Consider the following 26,039-nt stretch of genomic DNA (forward strand, 5'->3'; position numbering starts at 1 on the left):
TTACGATTCATTTCACTTTATTTCATGACTGATGAGCCGGGACTTGGTGACTTTGCAAAAAAACGTTTAATGACTAACGTTAATGAATTCAACTCAACACTGAGTATGCATTAAAGAAAAATTTGAGTTATGAAATTCTTTTCCTTAAAACAACAATTGACTTAAATGTCAATGATAAATATGTAAAGCTGCAACAATTTTTACACAAAATGTATGAAGAAAAAAACAAAACAAAAACAGGACATAATAATGCTATACATTTTTGGTCAGAGACAATTATTGTTACCAAATTATAATTTACAACAGGCATATTAGATAGACTAATAAACTGCAGTAAAACATAAATCCATGTTCTATAATTAGCCGTTTGCATCTGTTATCGACAAACATGTGCTCTAGTTGTGGGGTATACAGCAGGAATAAGATCATGAACAGATTTGTGACGGGGGGAAAAAGCAAGTCTAACATCAATTTTGTTAAACATTCTTTCAAGTAGTTCTCTTAGGATTGGATATGCAGCCATTAAATTTGGTCCTGGAAATGCATCATGCTTTGTTACTGTTAACACAAAGTTGAGTTAGTATAAATAACAATAAAGTAACGCAGGACTACACCAAAGGCAGTCTCCTCGAAAAATATACATATTTTGAAGAAAAGTTAAAGAATAAAACATGCTCCACTTGGTTGTTTTCCATCCGTACAAAATATTTTGGACGGATAATCCACCAGCACACATCTGAAAGGCATGTGTTACTGTGTCTCGGGCCCCCGGTGCAATTTTCACTGTGGTTTCTCAACCACTAGGGGGCATCAGAGTCCCTGTTGACCATTAACACCTTCAGCATGAGCGCTCGCTGCTCTCGGTTACGTTGTTTGTAGGGGTGTCCTGGGCACTGGCGTGGGCTGCTGATGACAGGACCTCTTCAAAACTGCCTGCACCTCCCGTTCCTCCAACCTTTGACTGCTTACAACACAAAACTCTCATAACATTGGATGGTTTGTTGACATCCGCACAGTGAAGTTGAAAACTCCCAATGATAAGCTGATCAATTATTAACAGCAGTGAACTAAGGGACAAGGTTAGTGTTTGACCACTAATAAGGTAATTTTATGTCAGGCTTACCTTAATGTTTGAAACTGTGCTTTCAACTTTTTCCTCAAAGGACTTGAAACTTGGTGAGTTCCTGTGGAATAAAGACAACTTTGTTTTATGCATTTCACTAAACCTAATCTAACTCTAAACAAGGTCCATTCAATAGGAGTCCTAACATCCTCTCCAGGCTTTTTAGGTTTTTGTTGTGTAATGAAAAAGTTGGTACATGCAGGTTCTAACATTACTTACAGTTTTTAATGCAACAAAACCACAACTGTTTATAAATCTGACACACCAACACAATCTGTAGTGTACTGTTTTATATATACATATGTGATATATGGTGTCACATGCATTTTTGTGTTGTTTATAGAATGTCACATTTTTTGGATGCTTTTAAAAGTTTTATTAAAGCGTTAAAAATGAAAATTAGCCCATGATTTACTCACCCTCAAGCCATCCTAGGTGTATATGACTTTCTTTTTTTATCCACATTTTAAACACAATTGGAGTTATATTAAAAAATATTCAGGCTCTTCCAGGCTTTATAATGGAAGTGAATGGTAGCCTAGATTTTGAAGCCCCAAAAAGGCACATTCATCCATCATAAAAGTAATCCATACGGCTCCAAAGGGTTGATAAAGGCCTTCTGAAGCAAAGCGATGCATTTTTGTAAGAAAAATATCCATATTTATAACTTTATAAACTACACGCACGTATGCACGTCAAAAGAATGGACCTCTGACCTGACATATTACGTAAGATGTAGGAGTAGCATAAGCTTAGGTAAGAGTAGACGCCTCTTGGGCTTCAAACAAATAGGGCTGGGCAACAAACTCAAGCTCTTTTCTTATATCGAAATCCTTAGAAATGTCTCTTTAAAAATTCTCATTTTAGACTTCAAATTCATGACCGGTGTTTTGTTTTGCTCTAACCTCTGCGCTTTCGCGTTCATCAGTATGTCATGCGTCAGGTCAGAGTTCACTCTTCTGCTGGAACTTGACTCATGTACTGGAAGCCAGTGATTATAGTTTGTAAAGTTATAAATATGGATATTTTTCTTACAAAAACACATTGCTTTGCTTCGCTTCAGAAGGCCTTTATTATGGATTACATATGGATTACTTTTATAATGGATGGATGTGCTTTTTTTGGGGCTTCAAAATCTAGGGTACTATTCACTCCCATTATAAAGCCTGGATATTTTCTATATAACTCCGATTGAAAAAAGAAAGTAATATACACCTAGGATGGCTTGAGGGTGAGTAAATTATAGGATAATTTTCATTTTTGGGTGAACCTTTAAATGCTGTACAAGAACAAACATGCAAAGCAAGCTCTCACACACATTTACCTCATTGCAGGCATGCTCATTGAATGACGGATAGAATAGCTGTCCCATGAAAGCATGGCCAAGCAAGAGAGAGGTTCAATCATCATCATGGACAAAGAAATGCATTGCAAATAAGACACATAAAATGCTAATAATAAGCCAGTTATAATTCTAGTTATACAGTATTTAAGTGTAGCCTGCAGCAGTAGTTTTCACTACATCTACACTACTGTTGAAAAGTTTGAGGTCGATAATTAAAAAAAAAAAAAGTATCCCTGTGATTACAAAGTTGAATTTTCAGCATCATTACACCAGTCCAATCAATGCTGAAAACAGTGGACTGCTTAATATTTTTTTTTTTTTTACAGAATTCTCTAATGAATAGCATGTTACAAAAGACATTTATTTGAAATGTACATCTTTTATTGTCTTTACTGTCACTTTGTATCAGTTCAATGCATCCTTTCTGAATAAAAGTATTAATTTCTTTCAAAAATAAAATCTTACTGACCTCAAACTTTTTGAACGGGAGTGCACAAACCAGTGACTTTTCAATGGACTATAGAACTATCCCATAGATTCCTGCTATAGCTATACTGGAAGGTGGAAGAAAGGGGTTGGTATTTCTTTCATAAACTATAAATCAAATCTTATTACATGCATTATTTGTCAAAAATGTTTCACAATGAAAAGCAACAGATGCTGATCTAGTAAACAATGGAATATAGGCCCTGTTTACACCTGGTATTAAGATCATTTTGGTTGATCAGATCATAAGTGGACTATGCTAAACACAGGTGTAAATGGGGTTTAAAACGTTTTGAGCTTGTTCCACTTCCAGGGGTAGTTGAAAACGTATTCGACCCGATTGCTAGACGCTTAGGTGGTCGAGTTGTCGAACAACCACAAAAGACCACCTATACTGATTTAATGTGTAAACACTATGAGAAGCGCCCTGGCCAGATGGGATTAAACTTTGTTGGCTGGAGACCCAAGTTAGGTTTTAAGACGAAAAGCGTCTCACCATTCCTGTTTTCTAACATGCACTCACAGCATTCAGTGTAATCTTGTGGCTGTCAGAGCAGAAACGAAAGCTGATGCTCTCCGTATGTTTTTCCGTCTGGGCACGTTTATATGTAAATTGCGCAAGCTTATTTTGTCCATTTAGATCGAAAGGTCTGTAAAAACCCATACATTTACCCACCCATAGACCCTCCCTCAAATAAATCAGGACAGAAGTGGTTGAAAGTGGACTACTTGTGATCTAATCGACCAAAAAGCATCTTAATACCAGGTGGAAACAGGGCCATAGTTAATGTGAGACATTCTACATTGATTTGAAGGTGCATTGCTGAAAATAAAAGACAAAATAAAATAAGACCTGCTTATAATGCTACTGTATGCCATAGTCTGAGACATTTCAGATCTCATATTATCTAAAGAGATTATGACTCCACACAATATTTATATTGGAATCAATGTTAGGATGACGCTCATTGAAATCGTATTGAAATATTCATATTAACAGCTCAGATATTTGAATACCTCTTCACACCCATATTGATTATTTATGGAAGCACTGTGTCTGAGTCCGGTCTAAATCAGATTTAGTTTCAGTACCATCACTGTTCTCATGCATCATGCAGATGCTAAAAGAAAACAGCTATCATTAATGTCTATCTGGGATCTATGAACACAATATCTTACCCAATAGAATTTGACCTTTGGTGTGCATCAGAGATAGGGAAAGAACATTGTAAATTATTTCTGCTGACAGATTATAGGCCATGCAAAAACATTTTGGTTAAAAGAGACTCAAAACATAGTTTGAGGACAAATAAAATGCATGCAGTTATCAAGTTAAGAACAACTATACTGGCAGAACTTTTAGGTCAAGCCACTGGGCATACAATCACAAAAATTATTACTTAAAAATGTCTGAATGTCATTGAAAAAACAAATACTTGTTGTCTTCAATTTGAACAATTGTTTTGTAATGGGAAACCTTGTGAAATGTTTTGCTTTAAAAGTGTGCATCTAATGCAATGGCATTCATACATTTTTAAGTGTGACTTAAGTGTCCAAATAATTTTTATGGCCACTGTATATTCAATTTGCTAATGAACTTTAACCCTTATCAATACTGCCATTTTGGGACTGATGCAGTAGGCTGAACATAGCACTCAGGACACACACAGAGAAGCTGCACAACAGTTACAATAAGATGTATCATTATTTAAACAAAAAAGCCAATTTTTGAAGTATAAGATATTGATGAACTCATGAGAAGTAAAAATCATTACTTGTCATATTAGTTCCATACAGTATGAACTGTAATCATGAGCTCTGCTGCTATAGGAGCAGATGAGCATGCAAGGCTACACATTGTTCTTTGGATGTTCACTGCAAACATGAGGTAGAAAACCCCCAGACACATGCAGAGAGACAGCGTCACGCACTGGCAACCAAACACACATACCTCCTGGGATACAGTACCTGAAGGCCAAACATGCTGAAGTAAAATAAAGTAATGAGGTGTTGGATCTACAGTAAAATCAACAATACTTAGCTAAATCAAAGGCAGGAGTTTGTAAATTTTTAAATTGTATATTATAAAATGTTGCTTCTCAATATCTTGTTTTAGGAATATATATTTATTAAGAAAAAAATGGGTAATATACTGATTTTCTGCAGCATGACCATTATTAAATAACTCAAACTGTCAACAGTCAATCATTTATCACCCTGTTGTAGATTATGACACTTCTGAAAGCATCTATTGTGACCGAAAGTCTCAACTGTCCAGGAGCCAGTGAAGAGGAGCTGATAAATTCTTCATGCCATCACAAGCTCTCATTTCCTTGCCAGCTGGAACTGCCCCCAATCTGGCCCATTGAAAGCTGCTTAAATGAGGCTTACATAATACAAACATGCCTCTCAAACAGACTGTCCGAGGTAAACGCCTCAAGACCACTGCCATTTCACTGTGCAACACACACAGCATGTGAACTAAGTGTTTGTGGGAGATCCCTGCAGAAAAGAAAAAACAGGAAATGATAGGACAGCAGAAAGAGGCAGAGGGGGAAGTGACATTGTACCTCATATCCCCAAACTTCCTGGTGATGGCAGTGCCCAGGTTACTGAAGGCAGCTGAGGTCCGCTGTCCTGCTGTGGTCAGGGTCTCAGATGTCTTTTTGTATCTGCCAGAACAGTACAAAAAATAAAAAATATTTATAAATAAATTAGAACATTTATAAATGAAGTAGAACATTTAGAACATCTTTCTGAAATCTGATATACCATTTAATAGAAATCCTTTTTTAATCCACAACACAAACATTTATTTTTAAAAACGTTACAAAGTTTAAAACACACTACATAGCGGAAATGACCCCATATACAGTATACGGTATATATACTGTATATTAATGATAATTTTGTAAAATCCAAATAAGCTTTACAGATCTTTTTAGAAAAGGTTTAAACAATGTTTTTCATGCTTGTTTAATGAACCAAAAACAATTATTGCACATGCACCTGTGAAACAGTCCTAAACCGTTTACAGGTAGTAGACAATTAAAGTCACAGTTCCAGTAACATTTGAAAACGTTTCAAAATGCTCCCCATCCATACTAGCATTTTCAATTGTTTTCCAAATGCTGCTCCTCCGCACTGAAACATCTGAAAATGCTTAAATCACCTTACTGTGCCATGTGTAAAATGCAATAAAAGCTCATGAAATGATACAGAGAAAGCAGACATAAACTTCTCACTATTCGCTATTCTTCTGGCACGATTATTTTATCACCACTCACAGATTTTTGAGTCAAACTCAAAATATTATGGTCTAAAATGCAACTGTCATCGTGTTTTGCCGCACGACAGCAATTGCGAGTAAATTTTCTGTCTTCTTTGCAGGAATGTAATATGAAGAGTCTACATTAGCAACTCTATGAAAGAATAGCAGGCACAGCGATGCTGCTATAACCATAGATATTATTGGCACAATATGTGTCACATGACTAAACATGCATCATCATTTTCAATTAGCTACCTCTGTGATTACAGTCCACACTACAATGCAAATGCTATAAACAGCATTTTCAAATTTATCAACCTGGGAGAGCGTTTTCAAAAAGCTTCATCTTTGCTGACAAAACACAGTATCTGTGTGGACAAAAGGCCAAAACGGAGAGAAAAAGATGCCTTTTCAAACGAAAAATTATTAGTGTGGACGAGGACACTAAATAGACCTTTCTATGGATGGCATGGCATGAAGACATGAAGACTGCAGATGTGGCCAGAGCAATAAACTGCAATGTCTGACAGTGCTACAGGGAGACAGGTGATTGTCCTTGCAGTGCCAAACCAAATATAACCACATGTCCCCCCAGACATGTTTGAAAACTGGCAAGTACCTTGGTGGAAGAGTGGAGTTTTTTGCTGGAAAAGCTGGACATTTAGTTTTTTGCTAAATACTATATACATATATTATTTAGTGTATGTTACAGTGCTTTAAACATGACATTAAAATACTAAAAGTGCATGTTCCCAAAGGAGACTGGAGAATGAGAACAAACTTAAAACCAAGTACAGACACAAAAGGTGCCTTTTCTGAATTGCAGGCAGGAAGAACTTCACTTCACTTTTTCTGTGATGTTGTACAAAACAGGAAGAAATGCTGATTCAATCCAGAGAATACAATAAGAGAGTCTACAAAGGGAACAGTAGGATCATAATGAGATTGTATCACCAGAAAATAACAATTATACATATACATAAATTTGTATGCTTAAATATATGTTTGTATGGTAAAAGGACTTCCCAATGGCCCGGGGCCAGCGTGAAAGACGCTCAGGACAGTTGACTGAATAACTCTTGGAACTTTATTAAAGATTAATCTGTATTTAATTTATACAGTGAAGACTATGCAGTGTTATTTTACATTTGATTACTTTATTCAAATTCTGTACCTGATTACCACTGTTAGTCCAACCTGAAAATCACAGATTATTTCATTTGTACATTTGTTCTATTGTATTTATTTGTGCTATTACCTGTAATTTGATTATTCATTCTTATTTTATTACTGACTGTTTACTTGTCTTTAATAATATTTAAAAAATATATATTAGTATTTTTTTGTTGTTAAATGGTATTAAAATGTCACTGGTATCTGAAACTTGGTGTTATAACATTATTTATTAAGGTTACACTCTAAAAAATGCTGGGTTAAAAACAACCCAAGTTGGGTTGAAAATGGACAAACCCAGCGATTGGGTTGTTTTAACCCAGCAGTTGGGTTAAATGTTTGCCCAACCTGCTGGGTAGTTTTACTTAACTCAACTAATGTTTAAAAATTACAGTATTGCTTACTTAAAATGAACCCAAAATATCTTGAAAATTAACATTTATTAATATGTTTAATAAATGAACATTTTAATTTAATTTTAGATTCATTTTAAGTCATTTTCAAACAATAGTTGGGTTAAATAAAACTACCCAACAGGTTGGGCAAACATTTAACCCAACAGTTGGGTTAAAACAACCCAATCGCTGGGTTTGTCCATTTTCAACCCAACTTGGGTTGTTTTTAACCCAGCATTTTTTAGAGTGTACATGGGTCAAAAACAATAAAACAATAACTATGTTATTTTATTTATTTATTTATTACTTTTGTGGCAGGGTCAGTAGAAAAAAATCTTTATAAGAGCTCTTCAACTATCAGAACAAAACTCCTACATTTAATAACATTTTACACATACAGTATCCAAACGTGGCACATTCCGATCAGTCACAAGACTTTAAAAGCCTTGTGAAAAACTTGTGTTCCTCACACAAAGTTATCACATGACTTCCGAAGACTATAGTACAGAAGTCTAGATTGTGACGCTATGTTGTTTATTTGTTATTTTTGGAGCATAAACATCCCTATTCATCTTCATTGTATGGAAAAGTGCAGCGTGAACATTGTGCAAAAAAACTATTGTGTTCTATGGAAGACAGAAAGTCATACAGGTTTGGAATGACATCATGATGAATAAATGAAGAAAAAAATGTTCATTTTCAGGTGAACTAGTCATGCTACAAGGTACATTTCGCAGCCCAGTTATGTTAGGTAAATCACATTGTGGAATGCTTTGTATAACAGCACATCTAGACTGACCCGAGAACAGTCTAGGAGCTGGAAATATAGTAATTTGCTGAGAGTATGTGTAGAGTCACTCAGGCTAATACAGGAATCATCCATATAAGTCAGAAGACGCCATCTGATCGGTTTGTGCCTCTCGGCCCACAACCTCCTTGCCATGGCAACTGTGACATGAGAAGGGCTATTCATGTGAGATGCTAGTTACCATGTCACTGTAGTAACTTAATGACCAGGTGAACATGGGAACATAAACAAAGCCAGACAGACTTATTATCATATAAACATATCCTATCTAATGATTATAGTGTTAAACAGTAATACTAAAAAGAAAGAGGGTATAAGTTATACACTTAATGATCATGCACTCTCATACACATTTACCTAAAAATGATATGACGTCTAGATTTACTCACCCATAAAGTCATTCAAAATCTTATTTTCTTTTTCACTCTGACAAAAAAAAGGAACATTTAACAGTATTATCTGTAAAGATTTTTCTATATAATGACCAACCTGCCAAGCCCACGGATTTGCAAAATTTGGTTTAGTAGTATTACTGTATTGATTTCTTCCTTAGATTAATTGTTTCTTCTTATTCTTATTGTCATTTGTAAGTTGCTTTAGGGAAAAGGTGTCTGCTAAATGAATACATGTACAATAAGTAGCAGTTTTTCTGATAGCATAAATTCACAATCTTTGCTTATGAATGGTTTCTCTTCAACATGCTTGTAATCTGTGTATCAATCTGTGTAAAAACAGAATAGCTGTTATTCCTGAGGCTAGTGATAGTAGACAGTTATGCACAACATTATTATGATACTTCATGAGTCATAATGAGATGTGATTTTATTTAAGTGAGCCTCATTATTTCTCTTTCATTGACAATAATAGGCCAATTGTTCATGTCTACGTTCAGTGTGTGTGTGTATAAAGAGAAAGAGAGATGTTCAGCAAGCCTTGTAGCAATGACGTTACTATCGTGCAAATGGGGTGTGTGTCTCAGAACGGCACCGTCTGTTTAAGTGAATGTAAATTGAAGCAGATATGGATCTCACCATGATTGCAATAACCTAAATATACATTGACAAAGGGAAACACAGCAGTTTCAACATGCTCTTTTAGATTGCAATTCATTCTCAAGAAGGAAGCATGTTAATAAAAACAGGTCAATGCAAATTTTCTTCTTTTTGATGCAAAGTATCAGATTTTAATAAGAAACAATAATATTGCATGTGATATATATTGTTAAATCACTTTTGCTCATACTGTTTATGCTACAGATATGAAATACAACAAAAATACATGGTCATGTAAACTTCAGATGTATTTAAAAAATAATTTGGTTGTGAACTGAACCTAGGTCTACTTGTTCAAGTGCCCATTTTATGCTTTTAAAAGTTCTAATTTTCTCCTACAATAGGTTTGCATGCATCCAAATCACTAAATTTTCTAATAATACACATTGCAGCTTCAATTCTTTCTCACAGTGTCTGAAGCGGTTCGATAAAAGATTTGTCTCTCTAAACCCCTCCTTCCTGATAGCCGACTCTCCTCTGATTGGTCAGACGGCCCAGTCTGTTGTGATTGGTCTACTGCTTGCATATCTGAACTTCAGATCCGTGGGCTTCCTTTGCAGTTGATAAATGTTGATACGAAAAGTAACAATGGCGTCAGTTTTACTGTATCAATTCGAGGCCAAGTTTTCATCCTTTAGAAGTTCATGCAAAGTGGATTTGCTTTCGCAGCACTGAAAACAGTCTCCTCGATACGTCGACAACAACATGATACAAACTCTTCCAGGCCTCAGCAACAACTAGTGTTTGAGGGCAGGTCAAAGTAGACGTTGTTCACGGGCAGCCAATGAAGACTATAGGCTGGCATTATGCAAATTTGTTAAACCTACGTAAACTTGTACAGGAAGTAAGACTGGAATTACTGACGACTCATTTCAGGCAGCTCAGAATCGGTTCTTTCCTTTAGGAGAAAATTACTCCATTTATCGTGAACTTTGATTTTTCAAACTTTGCAGACCTTTTACATTCACAAACAGCTATATTACACACTGCATGAAATGTTTTTTTTTTTTTCACCATTTTGGTCATGTGTTATAACCACCACTATTGTCCTCTTAAAAAGGTGCATGCCTCTGTCGTCACAAGCCACAAAGAAAGATGACATTAATCACAGGGTTTAGCAATCACTACTTACGCAGTGCTGGTCTGCATGTCGTACCAGCTCTTGCTGAAGTTCTGTCGTAGTTCACTCAAGGGTGTGATCCCTAGTTTCTGTTTCAAATCCAAGTGACGCTTTTCTTTGGAAGCCAGGACTTGTTTCAAAGTAGTGATTTCTTCTTCTAACTGAAAGAAGGAAAATAGGTCAAGGTTGGGGGCTGAGAAGCTCTTGTGATGCTCTTTAGATTTATATATAACTATATACAGTGGGTACGGAAAGTATTCAGACCCCCTTCAATTTTTTACTCTTTGTTATATTGCAGCCATTTGCTAAAATCATTTAAGTTAATTTTTTTCCTCATTAATGTACACACAGCACCCCATATTGACAGAAAAACACAGAATTGTTGACATTTTTGCAGATTTATTAAAAAAGAAAAACTGAAATATCACATAGTCCTAAGTATTCAGACCCTTTGCTGTGACACTCATATATTTAACTCAGGTGCTGTCCATTTCTTCTGATCATCCTTGAGATGGTTCTGCACCTTCATTTGAGTCCAGCTGTGTTTGATTATACTGATTGGACTTGATTAGGAAAGCCACACACCTGTCTATATAAGACCTTACAGCTCACAGTGCATGTCAGAGCAAATGAGAATCATGAGGTCAAAGGAACTGCCTGAAGAGCTCAGAGACAGAATTGTGGCAAGGCACAGATCTGGCCAAGGTTACAAAAAAAATTCTGCTGCACTTAAGGTTCCTAAGAGCACAGTGGCCTCCATAATCCTTAAATGGAAGACGTTTGGGAGGACCACAACCCTTCCTAGAGCTGGCCGTCCGGCCAAACTGAGCTATCGGGGGAGAAAAGCCTTGGTGAGAGAGGTAAAGAAGAAGCCAAAGATCACTGTGGCTGAGCTCCAGAGATGCAGTCGGGCGATGGGAGAAAGTTGTAGAAAGTCAACCATCACTGCAGCCCTCCACCAGACGGGGCTTTATGGCAGAGTGGCCCGACGGAAGCCTCTCCTCGGTGCAAGACACGTGAAAAAACACCTGAAGGACTTCAAGATGGTGAGAAATAAGATTCTCTGGTCTGATGAGACCAAGATAGAACTTTTTGGCCTTAATTCTAAGTGGTATGTGTGGAGAAAACCAGGCACTGCTCATCACCTGTCCAATACAGTCCCAACAGTGAAGCATGGTGGTGGCAGCATCATGCTGTGGGGGTGTTTTTCAGCTGCAGGGACAGGACGACTGGTTGCAATCGAGGGAAAGATGAATGCGGCCAAGTACAAGGATATCCTGGACGAAAACCTTCTCCAGAGTGCTCAAGACCTAAGACTGGGCCGAAGGTTTACCTTCCAACAAGACAATGACCCTAAGCACACAGCTAAAATAACGAAGGAGTCACTTCACAACAACTCTGTGACTTCTTGAATGGCCCAGCCAGAGCCCTGACTTAAAGCCAATTGAGCATCTCTGGAGAGACCTAAAAATGGCTGTCCACCAATGTTTACCATCCAACCTGACAGAACTAGAGAAGATCTGCAAGGAGGAATGGCAGAGGATCCCCAAATCTAGCTGTGAAAACTTTCTGTTTTTCACAGCTGTTGCATCTTTCCCAAAAAGACTCATGGCTGTATTAGATCCAAAGGGTGCTTCTACTAAATACTGAGCAAAGGGTCTGAATACTTAGGAACATGTGATATTTCAGTTTTTCTTTTTTAATAAATCTGCAAAAATGTCAACAATTCTGTGTTTTTCTGTCAATATAGGGTGCTGTGTGTACATTAATGAGGAAAATAATGAACTTAAATGATTTTAGCAAATGGCTGCAATATAACAAAGAGTGAAAAATTTAAGGGGGTCTGAATACTTTCCGTACCCACTATACCATATATAACATAAATTCTAATATGAATTGTCCACTCTTTTTGTCCTCCACACACAAACTGTGACACAGTTAACATCAGCCTTGCATGGCTCAGTGGACTGATCTGGGAGGATCAAACAGCCCGAAGGAAAAAATGGGAAAGCTTAGGTCACATGATTTTAAATCAAGGGTGTATGTTCTGCTTTACTATGACTGAATCAACCTAACCACACTTCTATGCTGAAAAAAGTCCTTTTTAAGGGTCAGAACAGGTATAAATAGCTCCTTTACACTTTTTACAGTCAGTCGCAACATGCAAAGAAGGAAAATACAGACAGATCTGCAGGATTTGCATAACATACAAGACCATTTCTGCTTGAGCTTTGTTGCCTTTGAGTTCACAGACTAACACTGTGACTAAAGATCAAACAGCCCTTAATGTGCCTGCTCCTCATTTTCCTAGTTTAGAGCGCTAAAACGATGGGGAAAGTACCTTAGTCAGTTCATTCTCCATTTCCTCTCGCTCTTCTTCTGTGACAGTGTTGTTGAGATCCACCTCTGACACCATGTCCTCATCCGCTTCCTTTAGAGGCTCTTTGTCCAATAAACCTGGAAATAAATGTGCAAAAATAGAAGAACAATGAAAGTTACTGTTAACATGACCAGTCAAATGTACAAATTTATGAGAACACATTCTTTTTGAACACATTTGATTTCACAGAAATATCTTGTGTAAAGTTGATCCACCATTGCTAAAAGGATGACACAAATCTTAAACCATTTAGCCAAAAAGTCTCAAACTCATAAGGGTATATTTTATAATGAATCAACTCTGATGGATCACATTAGTTATTTATTCATTTATATATGTATTTATGCCACTTTTTAGAATATTTATGTACTTTATTCCTGTCATGGCAAAGCTGAATTTTCAGCATCATTACTCCAGTCTTCAGTGTCACATGATCCTTCAGAAATCCTTCTAATATGCTGATTTGTGGCTTAAGAAGCATTTTTATTATCAATGTTGAAAACAGTTGGTTTTTCAGGATTCTTTAACAAATATAAAGTTCAAAAGAATGGCATTTATTTGATATAGAAATCTTTTGTAACATTAGAAATGTCTTTACTATCAGTTTTAATCAATTTAATGCATCATTGCTGAATAACAGTATTAATTGCTTTTTTCTTTTTTTAATCTTACTAATCCCAAATTTTGAATGGTAGTGTATAGGCTATATTGCCATCATTTCCAAAACTATAAAAGTTGTCCATACAACTTATTTATAATATAAATCTTCTGAAACCATAAATTACATTTTCTTTAGCCAAGTTTCCATCCACATGTATACAAATTGTGAGAAAAAATGCTGGATGTATATACCAAGATGTGAATAAAATTGCCATAATTTGCATAAAATTAACTTTTTGGAATTGAATCACTATTTTATTTGCATAAAAATAAATTTAGATTAGACCTTATTTAAAGCAGTCATCTTTGATTTTTTTTTTTTTTTTTTAACGGGAATGAAAGCGAGGCTGTGAGGGATAGACATACATTTCTTCAGTGGGTTGTATTATAATGTGTTTTTGATTGTTCTGCTGATGAAAAATTACAAAAATATCTTTCCAAGAAATTTCAGTAGGCAAAAAACTACTGAACATGGGTTGTGCAAAATTACAAATGAAATAAGTAATCTAGGAGCTTTATACAGCATTTTACAGTGAATCCCATTGTAAACACGGTACGTCTATCCCTCACAGCTTCGCTTTCATACTGGTCATGATGACATTGGTCTGAATAAGGTCTATTTGGATGGAAACAGCTAGTTTTAGGTAAACTAAAACACAAGTTTACTCATTATGTCTTAAATAGCATTCGCCAGTATATAGAAACTACCCTTCAGTCAGTGACAACCGCATGAAGCCTTTAAAACACATTTAACCATCACCTTCTCTATGTAATTATCCTGCGTCACCCCTGAATGAAGGTGTATTTTAGCAGTTATAATGAAAGGTTGTACACAAAAAGACTGAAAACACCTTGCAAACTTGCCACATCAATCATCTGAAAGTAACAGGTATAATAGAGCTTTACATTTCCTTTAAAATCACCTTATGGTTCCTAAGAATTGGTCAACTGATTTACAAAATGATTGCATTTTTACAAGCATCATGAAAGCATGTTTTGAGGCAACAAAAGTCTGATTTCAATCTAAAGCACCTCATAATAGCTGACACAGAGACAAGTAACCAAAATAGTAGTATTCTCTCATGCATTTGAGGCTAAAACCAAACTTAAGAGAAGAGGACATGAAAATAGGAATATGGTTTGATTACCACACTTATCACTGAAAGCTCAACCCAGTTCCCCAAAATCCTAGTTTCGACTGCAAAATCACTAACTCTATACACCATTATGTGTTTAAGTTTCATTTCAGCATTACAAGACATGCCTGGCATGACTTAAATAAATCAATATTTTACATTAAAGGGACAGTTCACCCAAAAATGGAAAATTCTGTAATCATTTACTCACCCTCAAGTTGTTCCAAACCTGTATGAATTTCTTCTGCTGAATACAAAAGAAGATATTTTATAGTTGATGGGCCCCATTGACTTCTATTGTGTTTTTCATACTATGGAAGTCAATGTGTCCCATTAACTGTTTGGTTACCAATGTAAATTGAGGGTGAGTAAATGATGACAAAATTTTCATTTTGGGGTGAACTATTCCTTTACGGGTGTTCATCTGAGAGTGAAATTATGGCTTATATGTAAACTCAGACTGTGAAAACACCCTGTGACGTTTACAATTTACTTAAAACTCAATGCTCTTAAAAAGAGTGTAAGAGAGAGTCAAAAACTAAACCTTACAATAGCTAGAAAATGAAAGCTCAAATGATGAAGCACTAATGCATTTGATATGGCTCCAGTAATGTGAATAAACGTTGAGGTTGTTTTTGTCCAGAGGGAAACGAGAGTCACATCTCAGAGGTTTGGTCAGTCATTACTTGAGAAACTGATTAGAGTGCTGTGGTATGAAACGCGTGATACACTTTCAGAGGCTAATGCAATCAGCAGGTAGAAGAGCAGAGCAGAACGGTTTTAGCAGTTGCTCAGCAGTGAGATCCCAGATTCCTGTAGATCCTATCTACATGTTTAAAGCTAAAACAAGACGGTTCAGTGCTTGCTAGTGAACATTACCTCAGAATAAGACCAAGTATGTTAAGCATTTCCACTGCTGTCCTTTATCTAGGTCTCATTAAACCCTGTAACACCTTTTACGTACATCATGTTTTACATAACTGTTTCATTTTGAAGGAGTAATGAAATAGCACAAATAAATAAACCTAGTTCTGTACATTTCACAATTAGTTATTAAAAAAACACATCAATTGTTAAAAAAAAAATGTTTATGTCATATGAAGGTAATTAAGGTAACATTTTATTTTGAAAGTCCACTTTAAACAATCTACTAACTATAGGGGCTTTCACACCAAATAGTTCTAGGAACTCAGTTATAGGAACTAGCCACTAGTTCCCTGAGAACTAATTTTTCTTCTAGGCCATGTTCCTGGTTGCATTTGCACCGGCAATAGGAACTCTGAAGCGGCCAACAGTGGCATCTTTAAGCATAGCATTTACAAACGCTAAAAACCGATGGATGGAGGATGGAGCTGTGTTTGTTGTGTCATGGGCTAAGAGATGAAATCTCCTATGATAACTTTCAGTATTACATGTCATCGAGGCTGAGAAAGAACGCAACCTTGCAGACAACAGGTAAATGTCGTTATCGCTGTTTCCCATGTTCGTGAAGTAAATACGTTCACACTGCTTTTTAAAAATGCCGGGTGCTGGTGTTTGACATGCATTTGACCAATCAACCAGTCATTAGAGTATTAGCAGACTGTCTGCTTAATATCTGCTAACACTTTATTTTGATGCTCCCAAGAGACATTTTACTGACAATAAGTAACTTTGCAACTACATGTCAACTTATTCTACTAACCCTAACCTAACCTAGTCTACTAATACTCTAATGAGAGTTAGTTGACATGTACAGTGGCATGAAAAAGTATGTGAACCCCTTGCAGAATCTGTGAAAATTAGAATTATTTTAATAAAATAAGAGGGATAATAAAAAATGCATGTTATTTTTTGTTTAGTACTGTCCTGAGTAAGATATTTTACATAAAAGATGTTTGCATTTAGTTCACAAGACAAAACAATAGCTGAATTTATTAAAATAACCCAATTCATAAGTATGTGAAGTTCCAACAGATTTTGCTGTGGTACCAAAATTGGTACAGAGACCCTTAAAATTTTCATGGTATCGGTACCGACTACTGGAATTTTGGTACCGTGACAACACTAATGTGAACCAACAACTATTAAAAAAGGTTCAAACATTCACTGATGCTCCAGAAGGAAACACGATGCATTAAGAGCCGAGGGGTGAAAACTTTTGAGTCCCTCAGTTGTCCTCAGTATGAAAACACAGATCTCAAAATCCTACAGTCACTGCTGGAAAGTGTTCAAATATGCAAAAATGCTTGAAAACTGAAGAATCTGCAGGAGCTGGAGGAATTTTCTGAAGAGCAGAGCTCAGTTTAACTGTTCAGAATAAACAAGAGACTCATGAACAACCATCACAAAACAAAAAAAACAGTCGTGGACCATCAGGTAACCACACACAGTACTGAGAATCAATGGTTCACATACTTATGAATGGGGTTATTTTAATAAATTCAGCTATTGTTTTGTCTTGTGAACTAAATGCAAACATCTTTTATGTAAAATATCTTACTCAGGACAGTACTAAACAAAAAATAACATGCATTTTTCATTATCCCTCTTATTTTATTAAAATAATTCTCATTTTCTCAGATTCTGCAAGGGGTTCACATACTTTTTCATGCCACTATAGTTGCAAACTGAGTTAGCTGACATGCAGTTGCTAGTTACTTATAGTTAGTAGAATGTCTAAAGTGAACAATCAGAATGTGAAACAATCAGAATCAGAAAGTGTAACCACATAAATAGATTTTCTCAGCACATATTAACGTGATTATTTGTGATTAAATTAAGGGGCCGTTTACGCGACACCATATTCAACTGAAAACATAAAACCTTTTATGCGTTTTCATTCATTAAACATTCAACCTTTAATGCGTTTTCATTCATTTACATGACAACAGTGTTTTGGGGGCCTGAAAACGCAAACTTTTGAAAAATCGGGATTTAAATATCATCATCGTCTCTGTGTAAACTACAAAAACATGAATTTTTGAAATGGTGACGTCATGCGCATGCCTATTATGTGTTTAGTCTATAGGCGCATAGTGTTTCTTTACAAAGTGGCATGGATATTACAGCGTTTTTAATCATTTTTGCAGATCTGTGTGAACAGGGATCGTGCTGACAATGGTGTAGTGTAGTCTGAATGCGAAAAATGCAAAGGAAAAACTTTTCTGTTTTTAGTACATCGTTGTCGTGTAAATGTACCCTCAATTAATGAATCACTCAGCATATTATATTAATTTAACTACAGGGCTTTTAAGTATTTAAGTATAGCTTTTATAAATGAGCCTCAGAAAAAACATTACTGCATCTTGAGACAAAACAATGTCTGACATATTTTAGGTCATGTCAGTGCAAGTTGCTTTCAGTTAAAACGGCTCAATAACGCATTTTAGTCTGGGACTAGGCTTAAGCCTTGTCTGTGAAACCAGGGATAAATGTTTTAATTTGGTAACAGACTTACTAAAAACACCATGGATAAATTAGCTTGGACTGTTTTAATTTCTGTCTGGATATTTAAATGATGGAAAGAAAATTCTCCAACATAGTGCATGTGTGGCTGACATTTAAAATATGAAAATAATCATGATAAATAAGAGACACGACATGCCCTCAAAATTACTGATATTAAGATGTTAAGAAATAAACACTAACATTTTTGACAGTATACACACATGCAAACACTATCTGAGACACTGTAGACAGCTTTAGGTCTCCAGTCTGTAAGATGCCATTACTGTCTATTTGCTTATAACAGGAATAGATATAATAGATTTCTTGATATAGATTAAAACCGAGGGTTGGATCTTTGAGCATAATCAGAAGAAAAGTTAGCAATTATTTCACAGTTCCACCGCCTCATTGTTCAGGTTGCCTAGCAACTTACCTGATGCCTTGCATCAACCTCCCAATTATACCATGAATCAGATTCCCTAAATCTATTTAGGGGTCTGTGTCTCGAATAAGAGGAAGCACAGAGGATCATTTTCATGTTAAATATGTAAAATAATACCCTTTCTGTTCCACTGCCTTAATGCTGTGTCTGAGCTAAATCTGTGTTGAAGGTTTATTATCTGGAAAAAGGAGAACTGTGTGATATTGAATTGGTTTATTCAATACCACCAGGATGAAATGCGGAGATTGATTTAAGCCAAGATCATTTAAAAAATAATGCTATGATACAAAACAATTCTTTTTACCACCAATTAAAATAATAACATGGCTTCTGCTGAAAACATGATTCTGATGGTTATACATGGTTTCTAGATTGTTCATACTGTACAACCTTGAAACTTGACCATTATTGTTAACCCAACTGAAGCTGGGAACCTGGTTGAGCTGGATAACCAAAGACAGCTTCAAGTCATTGGTCATTTTGATCACCTAAATCTGTATCTTTTCATTAGATGGCTTTAAAAACATATGGAAGGAAATAACCCATTCGTTGAAATGAGTTTGACGTACCATCAATAAAACAACAGGAGAATGCAATAAAGAAGTGATAATCACAGAGGAACTCATTCATATACTGATCTTTGTTGATAAGCCTTCATATATTTTCTTTCTGGTTTAGTTGTCTATTTTTGTCATTAACGGGCCAATCGGAGTTTATCTTTCTCATGTTCTTATGTCTGGGTGAGCGAGTCAGAGTCGTGTCATGGTGTTTGGTGTGTCATCTGAGTAACTAAGTGTCCCTTTAGGGCAGTGTGCTCGACGGTTCAGCTTCTTCAAGCTCACTGGACTATGCGCTACTATTCTGTCCAGCCCTCTCACTGTCCTCATTTTCCTTCTTGACTCACAAAGAATCACTTCACTGTCCTCAGAGAAAGATTGCAATGTGTGGAGGAGGAGGCCATTCTTATCATCATCAGATGAACAAAACACCTATTACTATTCACCCACTGAGGGGAATGAAAGAAAAACACATTTAAACACAAACCAGAGATGAGTGGGGGACAAAAACAACAATATCAAGCAAACAATCTTGGGTAAATCTATGTATAACACAATTGATTAAATCAAATAATCACTCATAATACTATTTTTTTAACTATTTAATGTTAATGTGTTAATGCTTTTAGTTGCCTAATGCAAAAACTACAAATAATAGCCTCTGTATAATTATTAGGTTCAGCAATTTGTGTGAATGACTTTTATATTTCATCTTTAATGACACAAAAACTTACTGAACTTAATGTGCAAATGTGCAAAAATTCAATAAAACAACAGCTAGATTAAACATTAAATCAGTTGCACATACTGGTGTTATATGCCTATTATTATACTATTATAGTATAGTATATTTATTATTCATATACTATTCTAGTATTTTTTAAATGTTATTAAAATAATATTTATAATATTTAATATTTTAATAATATAATAATATTTTTTTATATATTTTATTATCATTTTTAATAAGCTTTATTTATAGTTTTTTTGTTTAAAGGTACCCTAGAATTAAAAATTTAATTTATCTTTGCATAGTCAAATAACAAGAGTTCAGTACATGGAAATGACATACAGTGAGTCTCAAACTCCATTGTTTCCTCCTTCTTATGTAAATCTCATTTGTTTAAAAGACCTCCGGAAAACAGGCGAATCTCAACATAACACTGACTGTTATGTAACAGTTGGGATCATTAATATGTACGCCCCCAATATTTGCATATGCCAGCTCATGTTCAAGCGTTAGACAAGGGCAGGACGTCTGGATGTGCACAGCTGAATCATCAGACTAGGTAAGCAAGCACGGACAATAGCGAAAAATGGCAGATGGAGCAATAATAACTGACATGATCCATGATAACATGATATTTTTAGTGATATTTGTAAATTGTCTTTCTAAATGTTTCGTTAGCATGTTGCTAATGTACTGTTAAATGTGGTTAAAGTTACCATCGATTCTTACTGTATTCATGGAGACAAGAGAGCCCTCGCTATTTTCATTATTAAACACTTGCAGTCTGTATAATTCATAAACACAACTTCATTCCTTATAAATCTCTCCAACAGTGTGTAATGTTAGCTTTAGCCACGGAGCACTATTAAACTCATTCAGAATCAAATGTAAACATTCAAATAAATACTATACTCACATGATCCGATCCATGCATGCAGTATGCATGACGAACATCTTGTAAAGATCCATTTTGAGGGTTATATTAGCTGTGTGAACTTTGTTTATACTGTTTAAGGCAAGCGCGAGCTCTGGGGGCGGGGAGCGTGAGCATTTAAAGGGGCCGCAGCCTGAATCGGTGCATATTTAATGATGCCCCAAAATAGGCAGTTAAAAAAATTAATTAAAAAAAAATCTATGGGGGATTTTGAGCTGAAACATTCAGGTGACACCTTATATATTACATATTTTAAAAAGACGTCCTACGGCACCTTTAACTAAATTTTAGTTTAAGATTTAGTCATTTTGTTATGTGCTTTTGCCATTTTATTTTAAATATTTATCTATTAATTTACTTTTATTTCAGCTTTAGTAATTTTAGTACTTCAACTTACAAACTTATTTTATTATAGTTAGTTAAGACAACATTTCTAATTTTCATACATTTTTATCTATTTTTTTATTGCAGCCTAATATCAATTAATGAAAATGATTTTTTATAGTTTTGTCAAAAAGTCCTAGAAAAATATTTTCTGTGACAAATGGAACAAATCCTGCTTTTTTTCCACTAAATAAGTCCAGTTCAATAATGCAACATCTATTCAGAGCAGTAGGCCTATAATTTAAGATCATGTTTTCAGTGAAGAATTGCGTAATTTCTGGCCTTGCCAAAGTAATCTGAGGGATTTCTCTTAGTGATTATCTGACTGGATTTAATTCCGTCTGACTGCTGCACAGAGACACGACAGAGTATTTTGTGACTGGCAGGAAATTCTGGATGATGACCATGCAAAGTGTGTAATGTGTTGTTTTTAAAACTCAGCTAAGCTATATCCTTCAAATAAAAAAAAAGATGTTTCTGAGACCTACCTGCATGAAAAGTTTCACTGTCTTCTGTTGTTCAGCAAATTGAAATAAGAAGAACACTGCATGAAATGATTCATGAGCTGATGAATCCAAACAGATTACAAATGTCAAACAGGCACTCAAATGTCAAAGAACATGCAAACAGACTGCATTCAACAATATCATTCAAAACAAAATTAACACACACACCTATCTAACCCATGCTGTCTCATTCAAGAAACCTCAAAAAGACATGCATTTGAAGAACAACAAAGGGTCTGCATCTGTCAGTCAAATAATATCACAATTCTAGGATTTTGCAGTGTCTACAAGTTTTGAATGTGCTCAAATCTTGGACATGGCTGTCTATTTCCATCTAAAAGCACCTAAGTGAAATAGATAATTCAGCATCCATCAGATCAGAGGTGGAAATGAGTGATCTACACACAGACTACAGAGGTTGGGTTTGTCACATTCACTCATTACATTACACAGCAAGCTCTTACCCCAGTCTATTGCTTCAGAAGAAAGTACGCTAGAGTACAGCTCTGTGAAGTATGATTGGCAAAATAAACAGACATTAAAGGTTAAGTGTACAAATGCACAATGCAGATGCACTGAATTTACCATTCATACTGATTTAAATAAATGTATTTAAAAGGTTCAACTAATTCTACATACTATAAATATACTGTTTTCAGGTTTGTGCACTACTTTCAAATTTACTGCATTTTATTATATTGTACCCTTACACTATACTATACTATAACGAGTGCAAAAATACATTGACTTTACATTTCTAGTTCACAAACTGAATTAATATACTAATAATTTACTTGTATTTTGTCAACTGATAAAAACGTGTATAAAATACACTATTCCATAAATTGCCATTTAATTGAACTTTACTGTAGTGTACCGCTATACTACACTGCAAAGCTACATCAAATTCACATTTATTGTTGTAAATGATTCAAATTACTATACATTTATAGACATTAATTCATTTACTATACTACAACTTCACTTTCTGAATGTTTACTGTACTAAACTCATTGAGTCTTGTTGGTAAAGGTGATGGTCCTTGACTAGATCGCAAACACAGACAGGCCTTTCTGGCTTCAGTGCAAAAAGGAACTACAGTATACCAAAGTGTAAGACATCTTATTACACTGACATAGATTGATGATATTTATATGACTCTTCATTGCCCAACCCTGCAAATAGAGTCTGTTACATTATATTGGTGGAGCAATGCAGTACCAGGTGCCAACAGGATGTCTATACTACTACTGTATACAGTTTTGTTTAGTTAAAGGCTAGGCAATTCACTGGTCCTGCCACGGGAACATATCTGGTCACAAGATTTCAATTATTTAGCTCAGGACAGTCACGTGGAAATGAAATGGAAAGGTCACATGGTTGTCCAGATCAGTGCACCTAAAGGGACATGAGAGGGAGGAGCTGCATCTAATTCCCTCATTTGTTTACGTGTTTTGGCAACAGATCCCTGGAAAACTTGATCACGTGTCTGCCTTAAGCTCATGCACCTCATTAGAATGAAGCCTAAATGACTACAGAGAAGCATGTACAGATGACTTTTAAGTAGTTTAGGCTATATAAAAGATTAATACTGGGCTGTTAGCTGCTAGTTATGTGTTTTAACTTATAATATTTATTTTTCTGATATGCAAAAATAAAACCAACAAAACGTGCCTCTTAAATTTGAATGTACTCAAGTTATTTGGGGATACACAAAGTGAAACGATATTTACAGAACTATTCAAACACATTTCCAGTATTTTCACAGAACAATAAGACATGAAAGTGATCGGAAAGTAAGCTCACCCTGTTGTCTGGGCTCCATATCAGCGGTACTGTGCAAATACAGGTCCAGTACAAACACACAGCACTTCTCAGTTCAGAGAAATATCCCGTCCTACACAACCGCTTCACACTCGCGCTGTCTGCTGTCAAAGCCCCGCCCATTACCGGAGCAGCTTCAGCGACACACCAATAGGAGCGGCTCTAATTAGCATATTATGATTTAGTAATATATTTCATGGTAAATATCAACAAGCGAAAGTTGCCGCATAAAGACTACAGCGGTTGTCCGCTTACCAAAGCACGTAAACTTGCATCCTTGTGGGAGTTGTAGTCCTTATTTAACAAATTATTAGAAACATAAAAAAAAATAAATAAATAAACAGCAGCTTGAAATATTCTATGTTAGATTATGTGCAATTTATTTTGTAATTTGTAGAACAAAACAGTTCAGTTCAGATAAGTTTAAGAAACGTCAACCACATACTTTTTTTTTTTTTTTTTTACATTTAGGCTACTCTAAAATCCAAAATCACTACTCTTCAAGGCAAACCCAAATGAAAATCCAAAGGGAACACATGGCTCAAAAATGCTCTTCCATTATTTAGAGCAACATCCTGCTCTATATCCTTGTAACTTCTAATCAATCATTGGTAAGTTATAAATAAAACAATGTTCTTAATAAAGCCAAGCTAAATCCAAATAATCTAATAGAATGTCTACTTTTTTTTTTTTTTTTTACAAAGGAATGCCAGTTTGGCATACCAAAATGATGATGTCATGAGTGACACGTTTACCTGAAGGCAGCAAGAGTTTACTGTCGGTTAAATTGCCCTTGCAGTCAACAGCGGCATCTTCTGGTGAGACACGGAAATACAGGCTGGCATGAGAATGCAATGGAGGTATTATAAATAAAATAATAATTTAGTATAAAAATATGAATAGAATAGAATAGAATAGAATAGAATAGAATAGAATAGAATAGAACTGAACATGCTCAGTTTTCAACTGAAGTACTGCTTGTGCCAAGTTATGCAAAGCGCTTGATGTGTAACAGGAGCTAATATTTATTGATGTGATTATTGGAGCTTTAAGACAATTATTCAACTTCCTTATTGTAATAAGGAAGATTAAAACTGTAATGGTTCAACAGCACTTCAAGCATGGATATACAAACACAGAACAGATTATCCCACAAACTTGCACAGTTAGTTATCATTGGCCTTTTACCATGCATATGGGAAGCACAAGGCGGGTAATACAATGTCAAGGTAATCAGGTTATTTGTTTCTTAGTAGCTGTTTACATGTATGCCTACTTGTGCAGAGTTCCTTAAATATATTACAAGTATTAAGTTATTATTTATAATTATGCTATTGCTGTTTCCTAAGCTTCACAAGTGTTTCATGCACCATTAGCAATTTTGAAATACATAAAAATGTCACTGTTATTTTGACCACCAGATGTCATACTTGTTCAAAATGACCACTTATAAAGAACCACAGCAACCAATCCCAAATTCACATGATGGTTCTGTAAATGTGGGAACTTTCCTGTTGTTTATTATTACTGAAAATAAAAAGTACTGGGAGAAAACAATGAGCAATGACTGATATGGCAGAAGGAGAATTTTATGGCATTTCTAAATAAATATGACTATTTTTGCCATGGCATTAATACAAATACTTTCATTTTCAGTGAAAACTTGTCTGATTGAAAGAGTTATTTGTTAATGTTATATTTTTGACCCATATACTGTACCTGTCCCCATGGTATCATCATTGGTACCACATCATCATCACTGTATTTGACTAAAATCCATGAGAAATACATTTAATCATATTAAATCACATTTGACCACCAAAGAATAATACCTTTAGTACATGAAGAACATCTTTGTTATTACCACAGCACTTTTTTTTTTTTTTTTTTGGTTAAAATTAGAATGCAGCACAAGAAAGAAAAACATTCCCAAAAAACATCATTACCTCAACATAGATTCTGATATAATATTAATTTGTTGGGTAGTTGTGCTCAAAAAATACAAAAGAAGATCCTAGATCACTAACATTGACTTTCATATATTGCAAACCTAATTTAATTTAGTCCTTTAGCATACATCTGCACTGCGTCATTAATGTCAGTAATATCTGCAGCACCAAGTTCCAAGAGTAGAACTAATATATCAATGTGAGTCACACTTTTATTGTATTAACCTGACAGAGATTGATATTTGTTGTCATACTTCATTGGTCTGCACTGCCATTAGAGTCTGGTGGAGCAGCAGGAAGCTGGTGTCAACAGGATGTCAGTCAGTCAGCTGACC

General features: G+C 35.4%; 1 protein-coding gene across 17 annotated transcripts; it reads right to left on the reverse strand.

The window, feature by feature from the left end:
- On the reverse strand, positions 1–23,857 carry tpd52l1 (tpd52 like 1). 17 transcript variants are annotated; one of them, XM_067384251.1, is made up of 11 exons: positions 23,738–23,851; positions 22,396–22,437; positions 21,914–21,937; positions 13,115–13,230; positions 10,786–10,934; positions 5,525–5,626; positions 4,906–4,938; positions 4,134–4,148; positions 2,448–2,486; positions 1,124–1,184; positions 1–961 (listed from the first exon to the last, which is right to left on the reverse strand). In XM_067384251.1, exons 1-11 carry the CDS (start codon positions 23,754–23,756, stop codon positions 839–841), a joined length of 723 nt encoding a protein of 240 aa, XP_067240352.1. In that variant the 5' UTR covers positions 23,757–23,851; the 3' UTR covers positions 1–838. The 17 variants fall into 17 exon arrangements, 15 of the variants coding, with proteins under 15 accessions (XP_067240352.1, XP_067240350.1, XP_067240354.1 ...); XM_067384249.1 differs by having other exon boundaries at positions 1–964; XM_067384263.1 differs by having other exon boundaries at positions 824–961; positions 4,923–4,938.
- Positions 23,858–26,039: the final 2,182 nt, after the last annotated feature.

This window comes from Chanodichthys erythropterus, chromosome 4 (genome assembly GCF_024489055.1).
Source record: "Chanodichthys erythropterus isolate Z2021 chromosome 4, ASM2448905v1, whole genome shotgun sequence".
In the NCBI taxonomy this organism is placed as follows: domain Eukaryota; kingdom Metazoa; phylum Chordata; class Actinopteri; order Cypriniformes; family Xenocyprididae; genus Chanodichthys; species Chanodichthys erythropterus.